The sequence below is a fragment of the Lutjanus erythropterus genome, chromosome 19 (assembly GCF_056507025.1).
Source record: "Lutjanus erythropterus isolate fLutEry1 chromosome 19, fLutEry1.hap2, whole genome shotgun sequence".
NCBI lineage: Eukaryota > Metazoa > Chordata > Actinopteri > Lutjaniformes > Lutjanidae > Lutjanus > Lutjanus erythropterus.
The window spans coordinates 27,521,165-27,544,620 of record NC_139335.1 but is presented as its reverse complement, the minus strand read 5'-3'; the positions used below and the strand labels follow the sequence as shown (position 1 = coordinate 27,544,620).

The following is a 23,456-nucleotide window of genomic DNA, read 5'->3' as shown; positions in this document are numbered from 1 at the left end:
CCCATTAGCTATAGTCTGAAGATGATTTAGTCTCTGGGGGCAACGGCCAGTGTTGCAGCTGGTGCAGCCACGGCTATGACTGAATTGTTTCACAAGTATGACAGCAGATAATTTTAATAAATATAATGAAAAACTAAATCGTTGTAGAATGACAGCCGATGGATTCCAAGATAGCATTACGACCAATGCAGTCTGACTCCTGTTCTCCACACATACTGTTTAACTCGCATGCGCTCAACGCTCATACATGATTGGTCGATACTACTTATTGCTACTTACTACTACAAACAGCTACCAGAACGCTTGAGATACCAGAATCTATTTCTTTGCCTATTAGCTGCTAAAGCTGGAAGAATATTTGCAGTTTTTCTGAATTGTTTAAACACGTTTCCAGAAACTAAAGCTCAATTCCTCAAAATTGTTAACACAAACTGAAAATGAAAATGATTCACACAGCTATTGTATGAATATCGCTGAATATCTCATAGATATTGCATTGACACAATCATTGTATCAGCATAGAATACAATGCACTTGAGAATACATAAATGTTCCCTATCTTAGCAAAACTCAAAGTGATTGTGCATGCTCTGGTGCATGGATGAAGTGTTTTGCCAGTTGAGTTTGAACAGGTTAGAAGTGACTGAGATCAGCTGGTAATGAGGGTGTGGCGTTTTGAAGGCCAGTGTTTTCCAAGTGAACAAAGTGTGCAAAATGATGTGATTTGTGTTTAGACGTTTGCAGAAATGTGATTTAAATTTTATATTTTAGTGAAAACAAAGGAACTGAAACTTGAGCTCTGAGTTTTTAGACTTGTGTGCATAGTTTTTGTGTGTCTATATTTGATAGAAATCAAACAATGGATGTCATCAAACTTCCTCCTCTCAAATACTAAAAAAAAATCAGTTATCTCACTCTTAAATTAGATGCTTCCACTATTTCTCAAAGCCCTATTATTAGAAATTTCTGTGTTATGTTTGGGTCAGATCTCTCTTTTGAAAAACATGTCAACAACTTTACAAATATTACATGTTTTCATTCACAAAATATCTGCAACATCAGTCCCATTTTTTCCACTGCTGATGCTGAAATACTTGTTCATGCTTTCATCTTGTAACACCATGCTCTCTGGACATGTTAGATCCTACTTTTGACCTATAAAATATAACACAGATTTGCACCACCCTACTTATTATCCTTTGTTAGTCCACATATACTGGTTAATGCTCAACAATCACAAGACCCTGGTCTCCTGACTATTCCAAGAATAAATAAACCATCATTCGGTGAAAGAGCTTTTTCTTACCAAGCCCCTCTTCTCTGGAATCGTTTCCCTGTTGAAATTTGAGAGGCTAGCTTGGTTGACTCACTCAAAAATAAGCTCAGATCAGATCTATTTTGATGAGCCTTCAATCAGTTTAAGATAAGCTAAGATAAGATAAGATAAGATAAGCTAAGCTAAGATAAGATAAGATAAGATAAGATAAGATAAGATAAGATAAACTTTATTGATCTCACACTGAGGATATTCATATGTTTACAGCAGCTGAAATAGTACACATAGAAAAAGGAGTGGATGATAAATAGACTAAAGATCAAGTAAAATAGAATCAAAATATAAAAGAATAAAAATATAAAATTGTAGATTATAGTTAACCACAGTTTCACATATATGTACCATAACATGTTTTTTGATATGTGCGTCTTATATGGTATCTATCCAGGTATAAATGCACAGTTTTTATGTGCATATTGTGTACTGTTATATTTTAACTTGAAGGAGAAATCTGCAATATATTTACTGTTTTATAATCATAAAACAATCATAATATGTCATCAAAGATTAAGGAAACATGCAAAGTTGAAACACTTGCTCCTCTGACAGCAATGAGCCTCTGTGAAATGTGTATTCCGGCCCATAACTTGTGTTACTTTTTGCCTGTTTCACGTCAATAAGAGTTAAAATTAATGACGAATGTTTGCCGAATGAGTCTGTTTTTGAGTGGTAGGAAATCATTAATAATCATCTAGAACGTGTAAATGTTTATAATGCTTAAATTGAGCAAATTGTTAATGGACTTTGGCAGGCAGAAGGCAGGCAACCACTGAACTCCAACTCCAGAGTGTGCATTTTCCGAGTAACAGGCTTTTGCTTTCAGGATAACAGATTTACAATTAATATATGCATTTTGCATTCATTCATATGCAGATATCTGTTTAGAGAGATTAACTGGCAATAAGGTAATATTTTTGTCCCGAACGATTTGTAGTGTAGCTCTGTTTTCAATGTCACTCCCAGTAATACATCTGAATGTGTTGTATTTCTAAGTATATAGGATTTGGTTAGTTGCTCAAGGGCACTTCTGCCATAATGTTTTAGCTGAAGTACAGTGTTGCCTTGTGACCAAACCAGAAACCTCTCAGTTACAAGTCAGCCTCTGATGAGGCATTTGATATCACACAATGTCATTGCAAGGACCCTTGACTATAGTAGTGATGGAGCACCCATCACTGGGGGGCTTCCTGGTAACACAATACAGCATTCAAAGCCACAGCTGAGTATACCTCCACCCATAGATCCTGCATGGATCGGTGTTACTTTTCCTTTCCTGCCAATTTCCAAGCAAAGCAGGCTGACTTCAAACCTGTGATTAAGGCTCTGCTGTGTCACTGGGCCTCTTAGTGGAACAGAGGAAAGTGGAAATGTGTCAGAGAGACCGAAAAACAGAGAGAGTTAGAGAGAGAGGGAGAGAGAGCGAGAGAGAGAGAGAAGTGGGAAGGAGGATGATTCACAGTGTGCGTCAGACGAAGGGACTGACTGGAAGTCTGGCAGGCAGCACAAGGGAACATCTTAACCCTCTCAAGTACACACACACACACACATGCTGTTTACAAGTCTTTATTTAGATGACGAGTGGCGATACAGGTGCTGTAACACACACCACAACACGTTTACTCTGCAGCCCGGCGAAGGCTCCAAGACAAAACATTTGAAACGTACCGAGAATAAAAATAGGCAGAAAAAAGCAAGTCAGCATCTCTGATTCTCACCATCTGCCAGCGCTCCCTCTGTCTCTCTGTGCCTTTATAACCTTCTCTCTCTTCCTCCCCTCCTCCCCATCACTCCATCTCTGCTTTTTTCATTTTACAGTCCCTTTGTCATCCCGATACAAAACCCTCTCCCTTCGGCCCATCCCTGTCTCATCTCGATACACTTCCACGTCCTACTTCTCTTGTCAGCTGTATTGATCAGCTCAGCTCTTACAGGATTTACATACAGTGCTTGTAATGACCTGGCATGGGTGTTGCGTTTGTTTGTTAAAAGCGTGTGTTTATGAGAGAGAGGGAGGAAAACAGGGCGAGGCTGACTGACAGTGACAAGCTTAACCTGCTTAAATATTGATCGCCTGCGCACACTTTTGTGCATTTGTCTCTTCCCCTTTAGGATCCTGTCCACTGTGGGCTCAGATTTCGACTTGCGGACCCTCAGGGCTGTGCGAGTGTTGAGGCCCCTCAAACTGGTGTCCGGTATTCCGAGTAAGTATAAAGTCAAACCACTGAAAAATAAAGACTTTTATCATCATTAGACAACACAGGTAAAAATAGAGTTGTATTTCCATCATACTAAACAAAATACAAAACAGATAATAAATTAGAATAAGATAAAACATATAAAACAAAATAAATACATGTATACATAAATTCAGGAAATAATTCTGTAGTGCATTATTTTAATTTGCATCAGGTTGAATGTAAAAAGCAGAAACTTGATGATAATGACAACATTAAAAGCTCAATATGTGGCAAAAAGTGTCCATCAACTGAGACTGGGCACAAAGTATCATCCATGTAAAGTCCTCCGCCCCTCATCCAGATCATTTATTATACAGAACCATCTGGGAAGTCGTCTTTTGAAACTGTTTGGAAAAGGGCAGGCACTTTCAAAAAAATAACACTTGGCAGGTGATTGGATGAAGCAACTGTATATCACGTCTAATATGGGCTGACCTCTAACAATCAAATCAAACTCTTGCTGAAGCTGGTTGAGAGAAGAACGAAAATATCTTTTCCATCGAGAAAAGCCTTCAGTTAGTTCTGATATAAGTGATGCTATAGCAGTATCTACGCTAGCCTCTTCAGGAGCCGCCATTGTTTGTTTGACGAGCCGCTTCCATGGACACTTCTTGCTGTCGTTACACCTAAAACCATGCCTGTAGCTAGTCCTTCCTAGGACACTGATTGGCTGCACCAGTTTTTGTGCGAACCCAAACCATTAACTTAAAGCCTGGCAAGATGGACTGTCGCATGATCTCGCAAATCCAGCTGCCTGGCAAGGTAACGGTCCACCTCTCAGGTGCAACAGCCCAATCTAGGATGCTGTGATCAATCAATTGAAAGGAAATTAGTTTCTGACTATTTTGATAATTGATTAGTTGTTTTGTTTCCCAAGCAAAGATGTCAAACGTTTGCTAGTTCCTGCTTCTTAAATATACAGACTTGCTGCTTTTCTTTGACATTATGGGGTATCTTGATTCTCCAAATCAAATTCAAAATGACATATGATTTGAAGGTAACAATTTGATTTTTCAATTTATTTATTTATTTTTTTTAATTTTGCACTGACAGCTGTGCCATTGTTAGACTATTGAGCTTTGATTTGTTAAGATCAACAGATCATTGGTTTCATGCCCTGACAACTGCCAATTTCTTCTTTAAAAAGAGTCTGTATGATATAAATCACGATATAACAGCTGGTAAGCTACACTGTGTCGTCTTTGAAGGGCTGTTTTTTTCTTCAGAAACACACCAGGTGCAACAAGAAGGCATGGAGTAGGGAGAAAAACAAATACAAGGAGAATCGCCAGTTTTGCCTTTTGACTCTGTTCTTGAAACTGGAAGCTCATTGTGATTGATTTTTGATTTAATGTTGAAATTGTGACAGCCTTAGTCATTCATGATGGTAAACGAAAAGGCTTTGGGTTTTGGACTGTTGGTTGGACAAAAGAAACAATATGAAGACATCACTTTGGGCTCTGGGAAATTGTGCTGAGCAGTTTTCACAGTTTCTTGACATTTTCTAGATTAAGCAATTAATCCTGGAAATAATCCGCACATTAATTAAAAATGAAAATAATCGTCAGTTGCAGCCCTTCCCCTGCCTTTATCCCCGCCTTTGTTAAGAAAATAACATTTCTGAAGTGCAGAACAGTTTTAGATTTTATTGGAGGATCAAAAATAGCGCTGAGAAGCATTTTGTGTCAAGGTTTTATGCAGCTTTTGTGTTGTTCTGCATAATGCACCCAAAGTGTTCCGACAAAAGTGGTTCTTCTATGCACTCTATGCTCCTTTTTTAAAATGTTATAGTGGCAGTAGTGTTCCAGCACCACTGCAGTGTTATTAATAGCTCGGACGCCACTACAGGGCTGAACAGGCAAACCGAGGCTTACTCATCATAAAAGTCACTAAGCTTCCTGTGAGGCTTCCATTCCGATATATGATATACATTTGAAAGGTGGGATTGAGAATGAGCTTTGTGTATAGTTTATTTTACCTCAATCCCCCATCACACACTGCAGTGTGTACCAGGTCACCCAATGGGCACAGCAAAATGTTTAGTAATGTAATCTGGGAGTCCTGGTATTACTGCTAACTGCTAATAATTAGTAATACTCAGTGATGGATAACACAGATCTTAATACTGTATACACTGTGTTCTCCAGGCTTACAGGTGGTGCTTAAATCCATCATGAAGGCCATGATTCCTCTGCTGCAAATTGGCCTGCTTCTTTTCTTTGCCATCCTCATGTTCGCCATCATTGGCCTGGAGTTCTACATGGGCAAATTCCACACAACCTGCTTTGACAATCACACAGGTAAAGAAGTCTTTCTGCGTCTGTGCATGTGTGTTTGCTAGTAGTACTATCAAGATTAACTTGCTCCTGTAACTGTTTGCCCCGATGAGGACCGAGTTCTGGTCCTGTTCCTGTTCGAGTTAAGGTAGACTTTAATTAGCCAAACTCCTAAAATTACAGTAAGAAAGCAATTTAGTTCAACAAAATAACATTTTTGGCAATAAATTGTCTCTTGTACTGTCATGCCATGTTTTTGTGATGGGTTTAAACAGATGTAGTCTCATTAATTGCTAATATCTGTATAATTCACCCTTCCTAAGTCCCGCCCCCTTTCTGTCTGTGTACCAGTAACAGTTGAACAAGCTTGTTACTTCTGTCAGCTTTCTCTTTTCTTATAAAATAACACATTTTAAGTTAGCAAGACACTATCGAACTAAGTTGCAAACAATTGATGTTGATTAGCTAGCTAGTTTGTGAGCACTAGCTAATTTTAGCAAGCAGAACACCAGGTAACTAGCTAGCTAATGATAGACTAGAGCACAAACTCTTTTTTAGGGACGCACTTTGCGACCTAATTCACAGTAAGCCTTATCAGTATATTCTGGGAAGAGTTCATTTGTGCATAAATGAAAGTTCCTGACCATTTTTACTGCCATTTCCATATCACTTTATATTAACATGAGGTGTTATAGAAAACATGCATTTGTTAAAACTTTAAAAATGAGAACTAAATTTATGTAGGCTGAGTTGACAGGCCATCTCACTGTTTTTATTTCCCTTCATCAGGAAAACAGCATTTTAGCCTTCTGTATGAATGAGACAAAATAAGTGCATCCAAATCTAATTATCAGGCTCTATTGTTTTTTCCTGTCATCAGTGAAACAATATACACATTTTTAAATGCTTTAAAACAGGTGCTCTGCAGATTTAAATTTTAAGTTTGCAGAAATTCTCCCATCGCCTTTTATTTATTTGGGGACCCAAATAAATTCTCTTGTGTCCCACCTGTGGGACCCAACCCAGGGAATGACTGGACTAGAGAATAGATTAGCTAGCTAGTTTGCTAGTGTTTTGCTAACATTAGCTAACTCAAGATGCGAAAATATGTCGCTTTTACAGGTTCCCCAGCAACATCTTTTAACCATCTCCAAAATGTGGTTTTCTTTTCAGTGTGGTTTATCTAAGTGCAGGACACAAGAGAACAGAGAAAGTTGACTGAGGTACCAAGCTTGCTCAACTGTCATTGGAGCACAGAGCAAAGAGGGGCTGGACTTAGGAAGGGTCAAATTGTCCCCTTTCATCATGTATGGAGTTGAAATGATAAATTCTTTGCATCTACAAACTGAAAAAAAATGTATGTACGTAATTCAAGGTTGACCAATTCCAGTTTTGCTGTGTCATGGCCACAGACATATTATATGTCTATTTGTGGTATAATTGACTGCCCTGGCTTGTTGATGCATTGTGTCAACATCACTGCCATATTGGACAGGACAAGACAGACCTGTGAACAAAATGTAAATAGGAAAGATGCAATTTTTCCTGGTAAAAAGCACTATAACGTTTATTTCTCAGCTGATATCAGTGAGTTGTGTTATATTAGAGAGTTTATGAACTACATAGAGTCAGGACATTTTTTTTCTAATTTACTCCTCACGGACTCTTGAATATAACATGACTCATTGAAAACAGCTTAGAAATAAACATTACAGTGCTTTTCATCCAGAAAAAAAGGCAGCTCCTTCATTTCCACTGTAATGTAAATGTTTTCTCAACTTTTTTGTTTTAACAGTGCAATGAATTTATTCACAGGTTAGTCTTGGCCTGTCCAATATGGTGTCGAAGTTAACTTAAGATCCAAAGGCCAGTGTCTACATATATGTATCTATGGTCATGACTATTTTATGTCACCTGTATATTATTTTAAGTAGCCTATTCCTTCACAAATTTATTCCAAAAAATAAAGGCTATAATCATATTTTTAGCCAATGGATAGTAGTTGCAAGAAACATATTTGCAAATGAAACACCTGCTCACTTTCATCCCTGTTCAGGTGAGATCCGAGAAGAGTTTCCATGTGGGACAGAGCCTCCGTCACGGCTGTGTCCAGACGGCACCATGTGCAGAACGTACTGGCTGGGACCAAACTACGGCATCACCCAGTTTGACAACATCCTGTTTGCTATTCTCACCGTCTTCCAGTGTATCACCATGGAGGGCTGGACAGAACTGCTCTACTGGGTAAGCAGTCAGTCAGTTGAGAGCTGCACGTCTCTGTGCCAGTGGGTTTAGGCGAGAATAGAAAAGGTCCAGAATGTGAAACGCATCAGTCCTTGTCATGGACGGACTGCACCAGCAGCCAATAGCCAATTAATTACATTCAGAGAGAAATGATGCAATATCAGTTTGATATGTGGACCCTGTTTTTGGGAACATCACATGCTATTTCTATTATTGTTGTATTTGGTGGGCATTTTGTGTGGATAATACTGCCCCTCACTGGGCCTCCTGCATGAATGTTTTCTTATTTTTCTCCTATACTTGTTCTTAAACAAACCAGTAAGAGGACAATAGAAAATCTTACGTGGGATTCATGAAATGTGCGCTGACAGCCAAGTCTGTTGTTACCCACCCGAGTATGCTGATGAATCACATTTGATCTTAAATTGGATGCGCGTGCCAGGAAATTTTCAATTAAACTCAGAAAAAAGTAGAAAAAAAGGAAAGGAAATGACACTGAACAACAGCAAAAAAGAAACTTTTTATCGGACATGGAGGTGCACAATGGAGCATCACTGGAGAGGTTTCTCTGCTGAAGGTGCACCAGATGCAGGGCCAGTGAATTCAAGATTCTGTGCATCACCTATTGTTTGAATGTTTATTGAATTAATTTTTTATGTTTTGAGGTAGGGCAACATATGTGGAGGTAATGCACACACGAGTGGATTTATCTGTGTCTGCTGACCAGCAACTGAGTGCAGGGCTGTAGCCAGGATTTTAGAAATAGTCCTAGCCCCATGATGGGGGTTTGGGGCACCAAATTCAATGAGGAAAAACACTAAATATCTTGTCTATAACATTCTGTTTTATATGTGTTTTATGCATTGCCACACCTTTTTTTGAACTATTGTACATGTATGTTACATAATGTAATGAGTTGTGCATGCAGAGTTGTTCAGCTCTGCTGGTGAGATGATGCCAACTTTGGTCACAGCAAACCATACAACTAAGTAGCTTTAGCAATTTGTCACTTTGATTTAACATTGAAAGAAATATATATATGCATTAAAAAATGTACAAAAAGACCCAGACAAAAATGCAGAGGACATGACCTTGGTGTCCTCCAGGTGGACAGTGGTAGCTCCAGGCCTGACTGAATGAACTGTGGTGTTAGCTGGAGACGTAGGGGGAGCGCGCGGCGTGTCCGTGGTGTCCGCAGCTGTCAGTGTAATCCAGCCTGAATACTGGTTAAACAGTGGACTGGGATATGTCAGACCTATCACCAGTCTCTTTTTGGAAGGTCAGGAAAACGATAATAGCGAGCACTTGCAGAATGGATGGTTTTTGATCGAAGGTGAGGCTCCAGAATAGCACACAGGTGTTGTATCTGTAACCATCTTTAAGTGTAAAATTTAAAATTATTAAATGAATAAATAGTTGTATAACATTTCCCCTGTTTTCATAATGATTTTTTTCCCATCATTTTTAACAGCTTGAATTTTGATCTTACCCAAGATTGAAAGTATTGATGAATGCCACAAAATGTCTGAAATTATTTGCACATACAATTTAAGATCAAATCCGTGCATACAAATGGTTCATACATGGTTCAATATCTGAAAAAAAGCAAAAATTGAATACCTAATGCTGCTGAACTTTGGTCTGTTTGTCCAACGTGTCTGTCAATAGTTGCAGTAGAATTTTCATTTAAGTCTGAGGCAGCACAACCAAAACCATCCACGATCATTTTCTCTCATAAAAGACGAAAATTCAAGCATGATGGTTTTTACCTGTGCACACTGTGCGTCTGCCCATAAAATAGGTACCAGGTCTTGAACAGTGTCATTACTCATGCCCAAGACTGAATAGTTCCCCGCTGTCAGTGGCAACGGTTGCTAGGAGACCAGAGGTAGATGAGGGTCTTTGAGTGTTACTGAAGTCGTCTCGTTTTCCCTTCTCTTCTCCCTCTCATTCCATCTTTTCTCCCCATCCCTCTTTTTTTCTTTATTCCCTCTGATTTTCTTTTCTTTCCCTCCTCTCTTCAATCCTTCATCTGTCCCTTTCCCTCTCAGTCTGTCTCTCTCCCCGTGTCCCTCCTTCCCGGCGCTGCTCTATATTTAAAAGGGCCTGTTCAGCCCAAGTTATTCTTGCAGCTGCTGGGGAGGGGAGCGATAAAAGTTTAATGGTAGAAAAAAGGGTCTGCGGTACATTGGGTACACAGTGGCGATACCAGCTTCACATGCAGCAAGAAGGAAAGATGGAGGACGGAGGAGACGGGAGGACGATAGACAGGGAGGACAGGAGAAAAAGTGGGAAAAAGAAGACAGGGTCTGCAGGTGGGAAAGGGTGAAATGAAGAAGTTGTAGAAGCTGATCTGTGACAGTAAGGAGGAGAGATTGCACAGAAAGAAGGAGGATAGGATAGAAGGCGAGGAGGTAGGAATGAAGGAAGAAATGAGCAAGCATCAAAATGAATGAAGTAAATTGGAAAAGCAGGTAAAAAGACGGATGCAAAAGGAAAGAGAAAACAATAAGGAGTGACTCGAGAAAATGGAAGGAGAGTCTGGACAGCCGGATGCTAGAGACAGAGAGGGAGAGACCAAAGCATTTCTTATACATTATTTACTCTGTACTGAGCAGCTAAATAGAGTGGCAGATATGCATTTACTTATTGAGATGACTTAAAGCAAATTCATGTCAGCCCTGCTGTTGTTTATATTTCCAACAGCAGTGGACAGCACTTTAGAGTAGACTGGCCTCTATTTTTTTTAATGGCCTCCTTGTCTGGACACTTAATGATGAGTTTAAGATAAATATTCTAACACAATGTTCCCTCCGGATGTATTTTTATTATAATTACTTGAATAGCTTTTAAAAGTGAGTTTTTAAAGGATAAATCACTCATATATTTAATATAATAAATCATATAATGACTCATATGTCATCAAGGTCAAGGAAACGTTGAAAATACTCGTTTCTTTGACATTGACGCTGCAGCTGTGGTGTCAGCCTTTGAAATGTTTATTCCAGGCTGGAATATCTGTTTCTGTTTGCTGGTTTCACGTTTGTTAAAGTTCAAATTAATGCTGAATATTCACCGAATGAGTGAGGGCCTGTTTATCAGTTCTAAGAAATCATTAATAATCTTGTAGAAGGAGTAGATGTTTATATCCAGTCCAGTGTGTGTATTTTCAAAGCAGTGGACTTTTGTTTTCAGGATAACGGGCTTAGCTTTACATTGACAGTCAGCTGACAGTTATAAACAGCTGATCAGCTTACAGAGTAGGACTCATCCTACACTGTACGTTGCGTGCGTCCTGCAGTCCTGCGGAGCCCCTGATCATTTTTGCATTACGATTTTCATTTCACTGGAAAAAAAACTGTGATGATGTGACATTTGTTGGGGTGTGTATCAAAGATTTCAAGATTTTTAGGCCAGGGCATTTCTGTAGCACACTACTTCATTATTATGCTGTTCTCACACATTTTTCCCTTTTAAAAAATTGCAGTTAGGATATTGCACATGGCCATATTGCAGTTTTGATAATATTATGATTAACTGTGCAGGCGGACTTAATGTAATACAGTAACTAATCTATCTGTAACTAATCTGAGTGTAGTCCAGATGTTTTAGAAGTAATGATTATATAATAATTAGAAATATTTTTAATATTAGAACTGAATAACTATGACCTGAAACAGATATTAGACTAGTCTGGCTCACACTGCATTGCTTGGTTTCAGGCGCCATTGCAGCATTTGCTATCTATGTTTTCAAAATCCCCAGGAAACAATAATATTCGAGCGGCAAGCTACACGCTGAAAATGGCAAATTCAGGCCTGGGGCGCTAATGCTGCAAACGTAAATACGCTGGCAGCTGTTGCCTTTTATTTTGCAGTGATGTAATAATTTTATCGCCCCCCGAAGTGCGTGTGTTCCACCAAAACAAGTTCCCCCTCAACACTATTTTGCAGCAGCACCGTCCCTGCATCCTGGGCTTGGTGCCACCCAAGATGATTGTGATTGGTTTATAGAAATGCAAACAAGGCAGGGCGGTTTTTTTCCTCCCCATTTTCCCATATAATGTTTCCCATTATAGCAGAATGTGCGTATGTGGAGCCAGGCCTTTCTTCAGCTCTGTTGAGAGAGGTCAGGGTATGTGAGACTAACGTTAGACAAAACTAGAATTATTGCTCAAATTACAGAGGAAACACTGCACACCGTCTGTGACAAAACACATGAGAACAAAAATCCTATCAAATGGCGGCCCATGGTTTAATTTGTGCCAGTTTATGGGTGCCTGACGTAAAAAGATTTGAGAAATTAGAGGGTTAACTTTCAGCACAGTCGGTCCAAAACATACGCCACCAAAGCTGATTCATGCAGCTGCACAGTCATCTTACTATGTAGGAATGTCTAATGTCTCAGTCATTATGAGTCGTGGGAATCTCCCAGTGCTCACTGTAATAAATTGTCAACCAAGTGATGTTTTCTGGTAGCTTAGATGCTATTATATCAAGTTCAGAAGCCAAGGAGCAAAGCATTGATTACTCTGCTTGATGTCTGTGTGTGTGTGTGCTTCCAGAGCAACGATGCCTCAGGGAGTGCATGGAACTGGATGTACTTCATCCCCCTCATCATCATCGGCTCCTTCTTCATGCTCAACCTGGTGCTCGGTGTGTTGTCAGGGTAAGTTCGTGCTTGTGACAAAGATAGTGTAAAAGATAAAGATAGATTTTTCATCCCATGTGCATTAACAGCTTGATAGATTTTGAAATTAATGCAAAAATGTTTATGTGTGTTGAACTAAATATGCAAGCGTGTGTGTGTGTGTGTCCTCCTCAGGGAGTTTGCCAAAGAGAGGGAACGTGTGGAGAACAGGAGTGAGTTCCTGAAGCTCAGAAGACAGCAGCAGATTGAGAGGGAACTCAATGGTTATCTGGAGTGGATCTGCAAAGCTGGTATGTATAAGATAATATTTGTATTTTTTTACACACAAAGACACACCCAACCAGAGAAGCATACTACAAAAAAAAAACTGTCTCTGCCTCACCCTCCCCTTCCAAGTGTGTAGTAAAGCCTACAGTGTCTGTGAAACTTGCAGGAAAAAAAAAAGATGAAAAAGGCCATATCTACAGCCAGTATTTTGTTTGTCCATTCTGGGCTACTGTCGGCTCATTCTAAAGTAACAAAAAGACAATGATTTTAATTATCAGATGATTGTGCATATTATATTCCATTTCTGCCATATTCCACCAATACATCCCCATAAATCTTTACAGCAACTTGGACTTTTCTTTTGTCAGTCAGGTAACATGAATGATCCACTGTATGTTATACTGTATTTTATTTGAAAGAAAACAGTTTGAACTTTGTAGTGAAGCGCAGTACAACCAAACAATGTTGTGTGCAAATTGATCTTCACCTGTTCTGGTTTTTCTGTCACCGAACCTGTGTTGTCATCTCTTACCTTTCACATTATACAAATTGAATATTTCAGTGACACATGTCTGCTGGAACATAATTTACAACCTGTGGAGGTGAAGTGTAGTTCTCCTCAGAACGTTACACAAACTTGAATCATAGCCCCTGCACTTGTACAGCTGTGATTTACATCGCTAGGATTAAAGACACTTGTTTGATGCTCAGATAGAGAAGACCCGCTGTTTGCCCGTAGTTCTCTTTCTCTCCCTTGTCTTTTTACTTTGACCCGTCTGCTGAGGGCAGGAAAGATCTAGAGAAGATAAGAGGGATGGAGGGTTGGATGTTGGATGTTGGAAGGAGCGGATAAAGGGGCAGGCAGAGAGGACAGACCTTTGATCTTCTTGAAAAGACAATCTACATAAAAACAAGGAAGCTAAAAAACAAAGGAGGGAGGGATGGGTAACACGCACAGGTGCAGGCCAAGGACTTTGTTTCTGGTTTTAATTAAAATGAGAGATGACAATTGATGATAAGATTGATAAATGATGTGGAAGTCATCAAAGATAAATTTAAAGGAGAAATCTGCAATACATTTACTGTAATAAATCACAAAATGACCACGATATGTCATCAGAGATTAAGGAAACATGTTAAGTTGAAACATTTACTTCTCTGTCAACACCTCTGCTCTGGTGTTCCCCTTTGAAATTTATATTCCAGGCTGGAATAACTGTTTTAGTTTCCCTGTTTCATGTTTATTGGAGCTCAAATGAATGCTGAATATTCAACGAATGAGTTTGTGTCTGTTTGTGAGTCATAAGACATCATTTATTATCTTATAGAAGACGTAGATATTTTCAGAGCAGTGGGCTTTTGTTTTCAGGATAACGGGTCGAACTTTACAATGAAAAAGATGATCGACTTCCAGGATAGAACTCGTCACCGCTTTTTACTGTCATTTAACGATGTTGTGCGCATCTTGTGCTCCTGAGGTGCTCCTGCAGCCTGCCTGAGCTTCTTCAAGTCAGGGGAGGAGGGGGCAGGGAAAACAACTTATCTCAACCACAGATTATATATTAAATAGGAATTCAACATATCTTATATGCTATCTATGGCTCCAACTCGCTTTCTGCACTGCTGTACTCATTTTTCCACACACAAATGCTACATATTGCTCCTTTAATGTGGCTGTATCCTCTATTAACATTTTTGTTTCTGTGTGTTTTGTAGAAGAGGTCATCTTGGCGGATGATGAAAATGAAAATGATTATGATGGTATGAATTTGCTGTGATCTTTACTACGTGTTTGTGCAAACGATGATACTAATAAATGTAACACATTCAAGCATATCTGTGCTGTATTACAGATTAACCCCTTTTTTTGTCTATTACAGGCTCCCGTAGGAGAGCCACAAAGAACCATAAGAGCAAAGCTGAGCTTCTAAACCCAGAGGAAGGGGAGGGGGATCTGGCAGTAGGTAAGATACACACTCACTTTCTCTGTCACACACACACACACACACACACTCAAAGGCAAACCACAGGAACATACAGATGCTATCTTATCTTGCATATCAGCATTACCTGACCCTCCTCTCCTTCCCTCTCCTTCCCTCTCCTGTCCTCTGCTGCTCTGCACTTCTCTCCTCATGTTACTTTTTTTTTCCTGCCCTCACCTCCCCCACTCATTTTCTATCTTTCTTTTCTCTAACCTGCCCATGTTACCTCCCTCCTTCTCCTCTCCTCCAACCCTCTTTCTCCAGACTTCTCATGCAGGGCAGTTCTCCCTGTTTCCTCATGACACAAATGAGATTTTTGATAAATCGGTCATGTGGATATAGTGAATAAGAGGGTAAAGCCAAAAATTACAACAGCTGGAACAGTCTAGTAAGCACAGAAAATTACATCACTTTATATCACTGAAATGCAGCCTTTAAAACAAGGAAAGACAACACTTATGCCATATTATGATATAATGACAGCTAAAAGACAATATCTGGTCTCATATCACAATATGGATATAATATCCAATATATATTACCCATCCCTACTTGTAAAACTGTACTGTCTGTACTAAATATTATTTTCCATGTTGGTCTTGACAGATGTTTTAAGATGGTAGTAAATAATTCTTCTAATAGAATGATATTCATCTATATTTTTGGGTTGTCTGTCCGTCCCGTTCTTGTGAATGCGACATGTCAGGCACAGCTTGAGGGAATTTCTTCAAATTTGGCACAAATGACCGCTCGGACTCAAGGATGAACTCATTAGATTTTAATGGTCAGAGGTCAAAGATCAAGGTCATGTGACCTCACAAAACAATTTCGTAGTCATAACTCAAGAATAAACTAATTATGACAAAATCTCTCAAAAATATCTGATAGGATGAAATGATGACATGATTTTATGTGGAAAATGTCAAAGGTCAACTTCACTGTGCAAAAACATGTAAACTTCTCTACCATTCCTCTGTACTCCCCAATCAGAAATGTCAGCACAGTGATTTGTCCAGGGAAATTACATTACATGCACTCACATCTCTTATAGTATGGTGGAGGCATGCAAGCAAGAGTCTTGTTTTAAAATAATTTGTGGGGAGAATTACAAAAAAGGGTGGCACAGACCTTAGTGGAAGTGATGTCATACTTTCCTGCTCTTCTTATGACTAGACTGGTGGGATGAATCCAGAAAGCTGATTCAACTTATTCACTAGTTTTCTCCCCATATTATTTTACCTAAGTCATGGGATCATTGGGACCTATTTCTTCTAATGTATGTGTCATGTTTCATCATATGTTAAAAAAAAATAAGTTGCAGAACATTACAACACTGCCCCCTGGGGTGTCCTTTCAGTGGACAAAACATGATAAAATAACCCCTAGGATGCCCTTTCAATGGATAAAAATGATAAAATGATCTCTAGGATGCCCTTCTAGTGGAAAAAAAACATGATAAAATGCTCCCTAGGGTGTTTGGCCTCAAGAAGAACTTTTGGATATGACAAATGTATTCTACCTGATATTGTGTTTAAGCGAAAAATAAAAAAAGACAGATGACTTTGTACATTCTTTGTACACTAACGTCCTAAATGTACACAACCACTGTTTGCCCCACTGTGAAGCTAATAATATTCATTGTGCCCTGCTTATGCTTCCAGGGTCACCGTTTGCCCGTGCCAGCTTGAAGAGCTCCAAGCTCGAAGGATCGACTTTCAAGAGGCGGGAGCGACGGCTACGCTTCTTAATCCGACACGCTGTTAAGTCCCAGGCCTTCTACTGGACCGTGCTGTGTTTGGTGGGCCTCAACACACTGTGTGTGGCAGTAGTGCACTACGACCAGCCGGAGCCGCTCTCAGATTTTCTGAGTGAGTAGGAGGGAGCGGGGGTACATGCACACTTAGCGCAAGCATGCACAGATTATCTCCACAAATGCACAAATACTCTCATCACAGATTACTGGAAGAAAGTGGGTGAGCAAATTCTTAAGTAAATGTGACTAAATCCACGAAAGAGCTGACCTAACCAGTTAACACAAGCACATCCAAACATACAATGTCCTCATTTCACACAGTCTTGTTGCATTTCTCTTTTTAACAGACACTCACAAAAGGGATAAAAGGAAATTTAATGAGACAGAAAAGTTTCTGGACTGTTTGCTGTTCTAGACTTCACCCAAAACTCAGACTACAAAACAACGCAGTGAGAGTTTGAGTTGAGTTTGATTTAAATTGCAAAAAAAAGAGCATTTTTTTATTGTAACCCTTAAATGGATTCTGTATCCTGGGGTATACAGTCATTTGACAGGCTGTGGAAAAGGGGGGGCATTAAGTGGGTGAACTTTATATCACAAGAAACACTGAAGGGGGGGGTGGATCAAGTACTTCATGTCATGTCAAGTCATGTAACTTCATGCCAGCATTCAAAAATATGTTCATAATTTGTATCAAAAATCCAAAATAGTGGTGTACATAGATAAAGACACTGGCTGTGATATAAGTGTTGTTACATTGGTTTACAAAATATATTTTTTTCAGGATGATTTTCTATGTTCTTGTTGAAAAATAATGAACTACATTTTCATAGCTTTGATAATCATGTACCCAGATAAGGGTACATAATTATGTTATGAGGCCTATACTCTACAGATAATCAATAATATAAATGTGTTAAATATTGATTTCTGTTTGTTTTACTCTTAAATGTGTAATATGATTATTTTGTGTTTTTGCATGTTCACTGATCAAAATGCTACCAACTTTTTCCCCATTTGATCAGCTTCCATTGCCAAGAGGATGTTGCTGGTGATCGGGATAAAAACAGGAATAAGATGTTTTATTTAATTTAAGATGTTAGTAACTCCTTGTTTATGCAAAGGTTAGATTTGTTTCCAGCACTCAAAACACACGACAATAACTATTTTTCAGTTTCTTTTTTTCCCACTTTTTTCACATTAGAAACAGCAATTACTAGCAAAATATTTGTATGTGCTTGCCCATTTTAAATACATACTTAAATACACGTATCATAAAACCCTGCCCTTCCTTACAGACATGGATGGATGGATGGATGGATGCACAAATAGATGGGTGGTTCGATGGATGAATGAATAGTAGGAGGTCTCTCACTTATGAGCTTCTCCTCTTCCTCTCTTCTTGTCTTCCTCCCTTTGTGAAGATTTTGCTGAATTCATCTTCCTGGGGATATTCTTGACGGAGATGATGATAAAGATGTACGGCCTGGGCAGACAGGCCTACCTCAACTCCTCCTTCAACTGCTTCGACTGCATTGTGAGTCCCACAGCACTCTGAGACCCCCCCACCACCCCCCACACACACATACAAAGGCACAAACTCACAAGCAGGTGCAAACACTCGCTTCACACCTATTAGATTTTACACAAACACAAACAAAAATGCATTGATGGTTTGCTGATGTATGCACATTATTTGCTCATTATGATGAATAACCACATGCTCCTTCTGCCCGTGTCTGTGTCAGGTGATATGTGGCAGTATATTCGAAGTGCTCTGGTCCATCATCCAGCCAGGCACATCATTTGGCATTAGTGTGCTACGAGCTCTCAGGTTATTGAGGATCTTCAAAGTCACCAAGTAAGTCTGCTGTATTTTTTATTTTACAAAAATGCAGAGAGAAAGTAATTATAAATAAGGAGACTCATACGTATATCTTGTTGTATTAGCTGTTGTGCTTATTAAAAAAATCCTCGTCACATGATATGGTTTTTTTAGATGCGTCGTTGTGCACTGAGCTATGCAACAGCATGACAGGCTGTAAAATTTACAAACTGAGTCTCAAAATCACTGTAAGCTGCAAAACTAACTGTGATGGAAGCAGGGAAGAGTGATAGAAATGGAGCGCAGGTGACGCGCTGTCAGCCCCTTCACAGAGCCCATAGGGCAGGTGACACTTTGTTTGTTTGCTTATTTTTTTGCCACCGACAGCTTCAGACTGTTATTATACGTGTCTGGCAACATTATGGAAAGGATCACTACAGTGCAGTGAGAGACCTTCTTTTTTTTTTTTTTTTTAAAGAAAAAGTTATGTTTTGCTTAACCAGCTCTCTCCAGACCCTCTTTGAAAAACTGTAATTTTAACATTTTCATCAGTCAGCTTCATTCAAACTCGACAGAGTCAAAATAAAACTCACCGAAAATGTCTTGGTTCGTCTTTTCACTGTTGCAAGAATCACAGACTCTGGTTTGGTTGAAATAAATCTTTAATTCATGGTTTGAAGGAGCACAGTCCGTGCAGGGCAGCTGATGCCTGACAGCGGCAGCAGCGCTGACAAATATTAGTCAGGGACAGCCCTTATATAATTATGTATAATAATATAGATAATAATATTGCACTAACTTAAACACACAATTTGTGTCTTTTTTTGTCAGGTACTGGGCCTCTTTGCGTAACCTCGTTGTGTCTCTGCTCAACTCCATGAAGTCCATCATCAGCTTGCTCTTCCTGCTCTTCCTCTTCATAGTTGTCTTCGCCCTGCTGGGCATGCAGCTCTTCGGAGGACAGTCAGTGTCGTTTCCCTTCACCTTAGCTTCTCTCTCTGTGTCTCTCTCCTCCTCTCGTTTCTTTTTTAATAGTCCTCATTTGATGTCCTGCTAAGAGATTGGTTTCTGTTCATTGCCAGATTGGCTAAGTCATTTTTTGAGAAGTTTTTCAAACTTCTGTGTTTTTACCCTCACACTGCTCTCTTCCATCTCTCTCTCTCTCTCTCTCTCTCTCTCTCTCTCTCTCTACCCCATTTGACTTTTCTTCCCCTGCTAGGTTTAATTTTGAAAATGGCACTCCTCCGACCAACTTCGATACCTTCCCTGCAGCAATAATGACAGTGTTCCAGGTGAGGGGGCAGGTGGAGGGAGGGAGGGAGGGAGGCAGAATGGTGGGAGAAGACGAGGCCTTGATTAGGACTAGACCATGAAAGGGCTAAAGAGGATTTGCAAACGAGGAAGTGATATAACATGCAGAATGATACTTTTGAATTCTTAAATGTCATTAGTCAAAAGCATAATTCATCAAATCGCTACATGTTCTTGGACTGAATGTGACGTCGTCTGACTATTTGTATGTGCGCTTGTGTGTGCCAGATCCTGACCGGCGAGGACTGGAACATGGTGATGTATGATGGCATCAAATCTCAGGGCGGAGTCAATAAGGGCATGGCCTTCTCTGTCTTCTTCATCGTACTCACACTTTTTGGCAACTGTATCCTTTGACAGTGAAAATGCGAAGAAGCACACATGCACACAAAAACACTCATACATATACTGGAAATAAAGACATTCACAGTCATGGAAATTCACACAAATGGAATACAATATTCATAAGTATGTTTTCATTCATATGTAATCACCTGAAAATAAGAATCGTTGTGTTTTCAGAACTTTAGAATGAGCCATTTATATCTACAGAGAGTGTGCATCCTCTTCTACAGAGTCCATCATGTTGAACCGCCATGTTTCTACAGTAGCTCAGAATGGACAAACCAAACACTGGCTCTAGATCTGGCCTTTCACGTTTTGCACCAGTTTCGTAGCCACCATATTTTCTACACCCTTGGAAGGAGAGAGTGGAACAAGGTGTTCGCAGTTTGCAAGATCACCCCTGGATGCCACTAAATCCTACACACTGGTCCTTCAAGACTAAATACACTGTAAATGTAGATAAATATGTCACCACTTTAATGTTTAAGTAAGACAAGAAAGCATAATACTTATGAAAATTTACGTTTTTGTTTCCTTTACTGACATATTTTTGTCACTCTTAACAAAAAGCAGTTTCTGCACATTTTTAGTTAGCCATGCATTGGACACAAATGCAACAACTCTTCTGTTACTTCTGATACTTTGAAAAGGTCTTTATTATGCAGAAGTGTCCATTTCTTGCAAAATTGACCAAGTCCCACCCCTTTTTGCTCTTTGCTCCTATAAATGTTGAGCAAACTTGGTACCTCAGTCAATTTTCCACTTTTCCTGTAAAACACAGAAGAGCTGAGGACACAGCATATCTAAGAACGGTAAACAGTAGGAAAGGAGACAGCTGACTGAGGTCCAAGCTTGCTCAACTGTCACTGGAGCACGGAGTAAAAAGGGGTGGGATCAGTAGTGTTATTATTTCAATTGCATATGAAGAGGTTCTTTAAATTGGTATAAAAAATAGAAAAAAGTAAGGTGAATAAAACAAAATAATTTTGCAGGCCAGATTGTATTATTTTTGGACAAAACGATCCAGGCTGCAGGGATGGAAAGTGGGGGCCACAAATGAACCCACCAGTTTGAGAACCCTGATATATACATACATATACAGATATTGATTACTTTTTAAGATCATCTTAATCACCATGGTGCTCATCCTGTAATCCAGAAAGTGTTTATAATTTGTCTCAGTAGGTCCAACCAGAAATTGGTAACTACATTGTGGTTAGTATAACATGAATGATTAAGTTGTGTCATCTGTTCAACAGATCATTCTGCCAGGAATTACACTATACCAAGTGTTTAGCCAGTTTTTAGTCAATTACTGTATGTGCTTGCTGTATATGCATGTACAAGCAAACCTTTACATGCTGGATTTCCTTCAACACTGTGTTCAGACACTCTGCTTAATGTCTTCTTGGCTATCGCTGTGGACAATTTGGCCAATGCACAGGAGCTGACCAAGGTATGTCGCAGTCCAATTTTGCTAAAAATCTCACCGCATATCTTTTCTGAATGCTAAAAATCTTGAGAGTTATGCCCTTCTACTCAATGGATTCCCTCATTTGCATTATTCTCAAATCATTCATCTCTTGCTTCTGATTTCCTTCCTGATCTCTGTCCCTCTCTCCGTCTCTGCAGGATGAACAGGAGGAAGAGGAGGCTGCCAGTCAGAAGATCGCCCTGCAGAAAGCCAAGGAGGTGGCTGAAGTCAGCCCACTGTCTGCTGCCAACCTCTCCATTGCAGCGTGAGTTCCTGTCTCTATTACTGTTGCACTCTCGTTTTTGTATCCATTTTAAAACATTTCCACACACAGGCAGGAATTTTAGGGCGGAACATTTGCATGTATCTTTAAAGAAACTCATTCAGGAGTCAGGCGCTTATGCAAGACTCGGCACCATGGAAAAAGGCACAGTATACTGCACTAACACAAAGTTTTTGGAAAAAGGAAAACTGTCAATAAACCTCTGTCATGTGTTTAAGTTTGGACCTTTACCACATCGCTTCATCAGGTAGTCTGTCAGTGGTGATGTTGATGCAAAGAGCTTTGTACATCACAGTTCATGGACAGTGAGCCTCATAGACCTTGGCTGATTTCAAGTGATTCTCTTTAAAATAAAGGTGGTGGAGGTGCTTCAACTTGGATCATCACACTGACACTCTGAAATGCCACCTAAATCACTGCTGGTATAATTTCTGTTTAAAGAAGGACTGAGATGTCACTGCTGCCAACTGACCTTTCCTAAGTCCCGCCCCTTTTTGCTCTGTGTACTAATAACAGCTGAGTAAATTTGGTACATTGGTCGACTTTCTCCTTTTCCTTCAAACGCAACATATAGAGCAGAGTCCTGCACGAGTCCACTTATGCAAAGCCACCCCCGCCCGCACCCACAAAACAAAGAACCAGAACTGACTCTTTATCTGCAATTATCTCATGAAATCAAATCTGCATCCGTCTATGAACTGTAAATATAAACCCCGCAACCCAATCTGTACCCGTGCAAAACCTGTGCTCCTGCAGCTGTCAGTGTTTCCACGGTGACGACGATTGTAGCTTGCGGCTATCAAAAGCTAATACTTTTTGAAACTATTTACAAGCAGTAAAGCCAATGACATGTTATTCCCACGGTCTTTTTATGCCCCAGCATCCTCCCAAATTATCCAATTTGGCTGATGTATTGATGATGTATTGTCCACAGATTGGTATCCTCCATGGGTTATTTTTCCCTTATGTCATCAGTTTTAGCCCTCAGGTAACTGACATCACTGTCCCATTGTTTGGCTGGATGAATAGATCATTTTCATTTTAGATTTCTCCAGGGAAATAAAAACACATTATTGTGTTGTATGTCTTATGTTATTGTCCCCACCTCCTGTCCATCGGCAATTTATTCTTTTTATCTGTGCCTGCTCCCATGAATTTATATAAATATATTAATATTATCTTAAGTAATATAATGATAGCAAAACACTAGCTTACTAGCTAGCTACTCTACATCAGTCTTTAGCTGGCTAATATTAGCTAACTAAGACATGGACATCACTTTCACAGATTCAAGCAGTGTCTTTAACTCATTTTCAGAATGTGGTTCTTTTCAACATAGACGAGCCTGACATGTCTTAGTGCAGGAAACAGGCGAGGAGGAAGATGACCAAGGTACCAAGCTTGCTTAACTGTCATTGGAGCACAGAGCAAAAAGGGGTGGGACTTAAGAAGAGTCAGTTGTTGACTAAT

The 23,456-nt window shown here is 39.6% G+C and overlaps 1 protein-coding gene across 14 annotated transcripts in view; it reads left to right on the top strand.

Moving 5' to 3' along the window:
- The window catches only part of cacna1aa (calcium channel, voltage-dependent, P/Q type, alpha 1A subunit, a), a 138,040-nt gene that overhangs the window by 43,739 nt on the left and 70,845 nt on the right, over window positions 1-23,456 (top strand). For all 14 annotated transcript variants that reach the window (XM_084743617.1, XM_084743614.1, XM_084743610.1 and 11 more), the window contains 15 exons: window positions 3,446-3,537; window positions 5,721-5,873; window positions 7,906-8,093; window positions 12,658-12,761; window positions 12,918-13,033; window positions 14,727-14,771; window positions 14,891-14,974; window positions 16,657-16,863; window positions 18,173-18,285; window positions 18,497-18,609; window positions 19,405-19,536; window positions 19,793-19,865; window positions 20,113-20,230; window positions 21,618-21,685; window positions 21,862-21,968. In XM_084743617.1, the coding sequence (XP_084599743.1) occupies window positions 3,446-3,537; window positions 5,721-5,873; window positions 7,906-8,093; window positions 12,658-12,761; window positions 12,918-13,033; window positions 14,727-14,771; window positions 14,891-14,974; window positions 16,657-16,863; window positions 18,173-18,285; window positions 18,497-18,609; window positions 19,405-19,536; window positions 19,793-19,865; window positions 20,113-20,230; window positions 21,618-21,685; window positions 21,862-21,968 (1,713 nt within the window). The remainder of the gene's footprint in view (window positions 1-3,445; window positions 3,538-5,720; window positions 5,874-7,905; window positions 8,094-12,657; window positions 12,762-12,917; window positions 13,034-14,726; window positions 14,772-14,890; window positions 14,975-16,656; window positions 16,864-18,172; window positions 18,286-18,496; window positions 18,610-19,404; window positions 19,537-19,792; window positions 19,866-20,112; window positions 20,231-21,617; window positions 21,686-21,861; window positions 21,969-23,456) is intronic.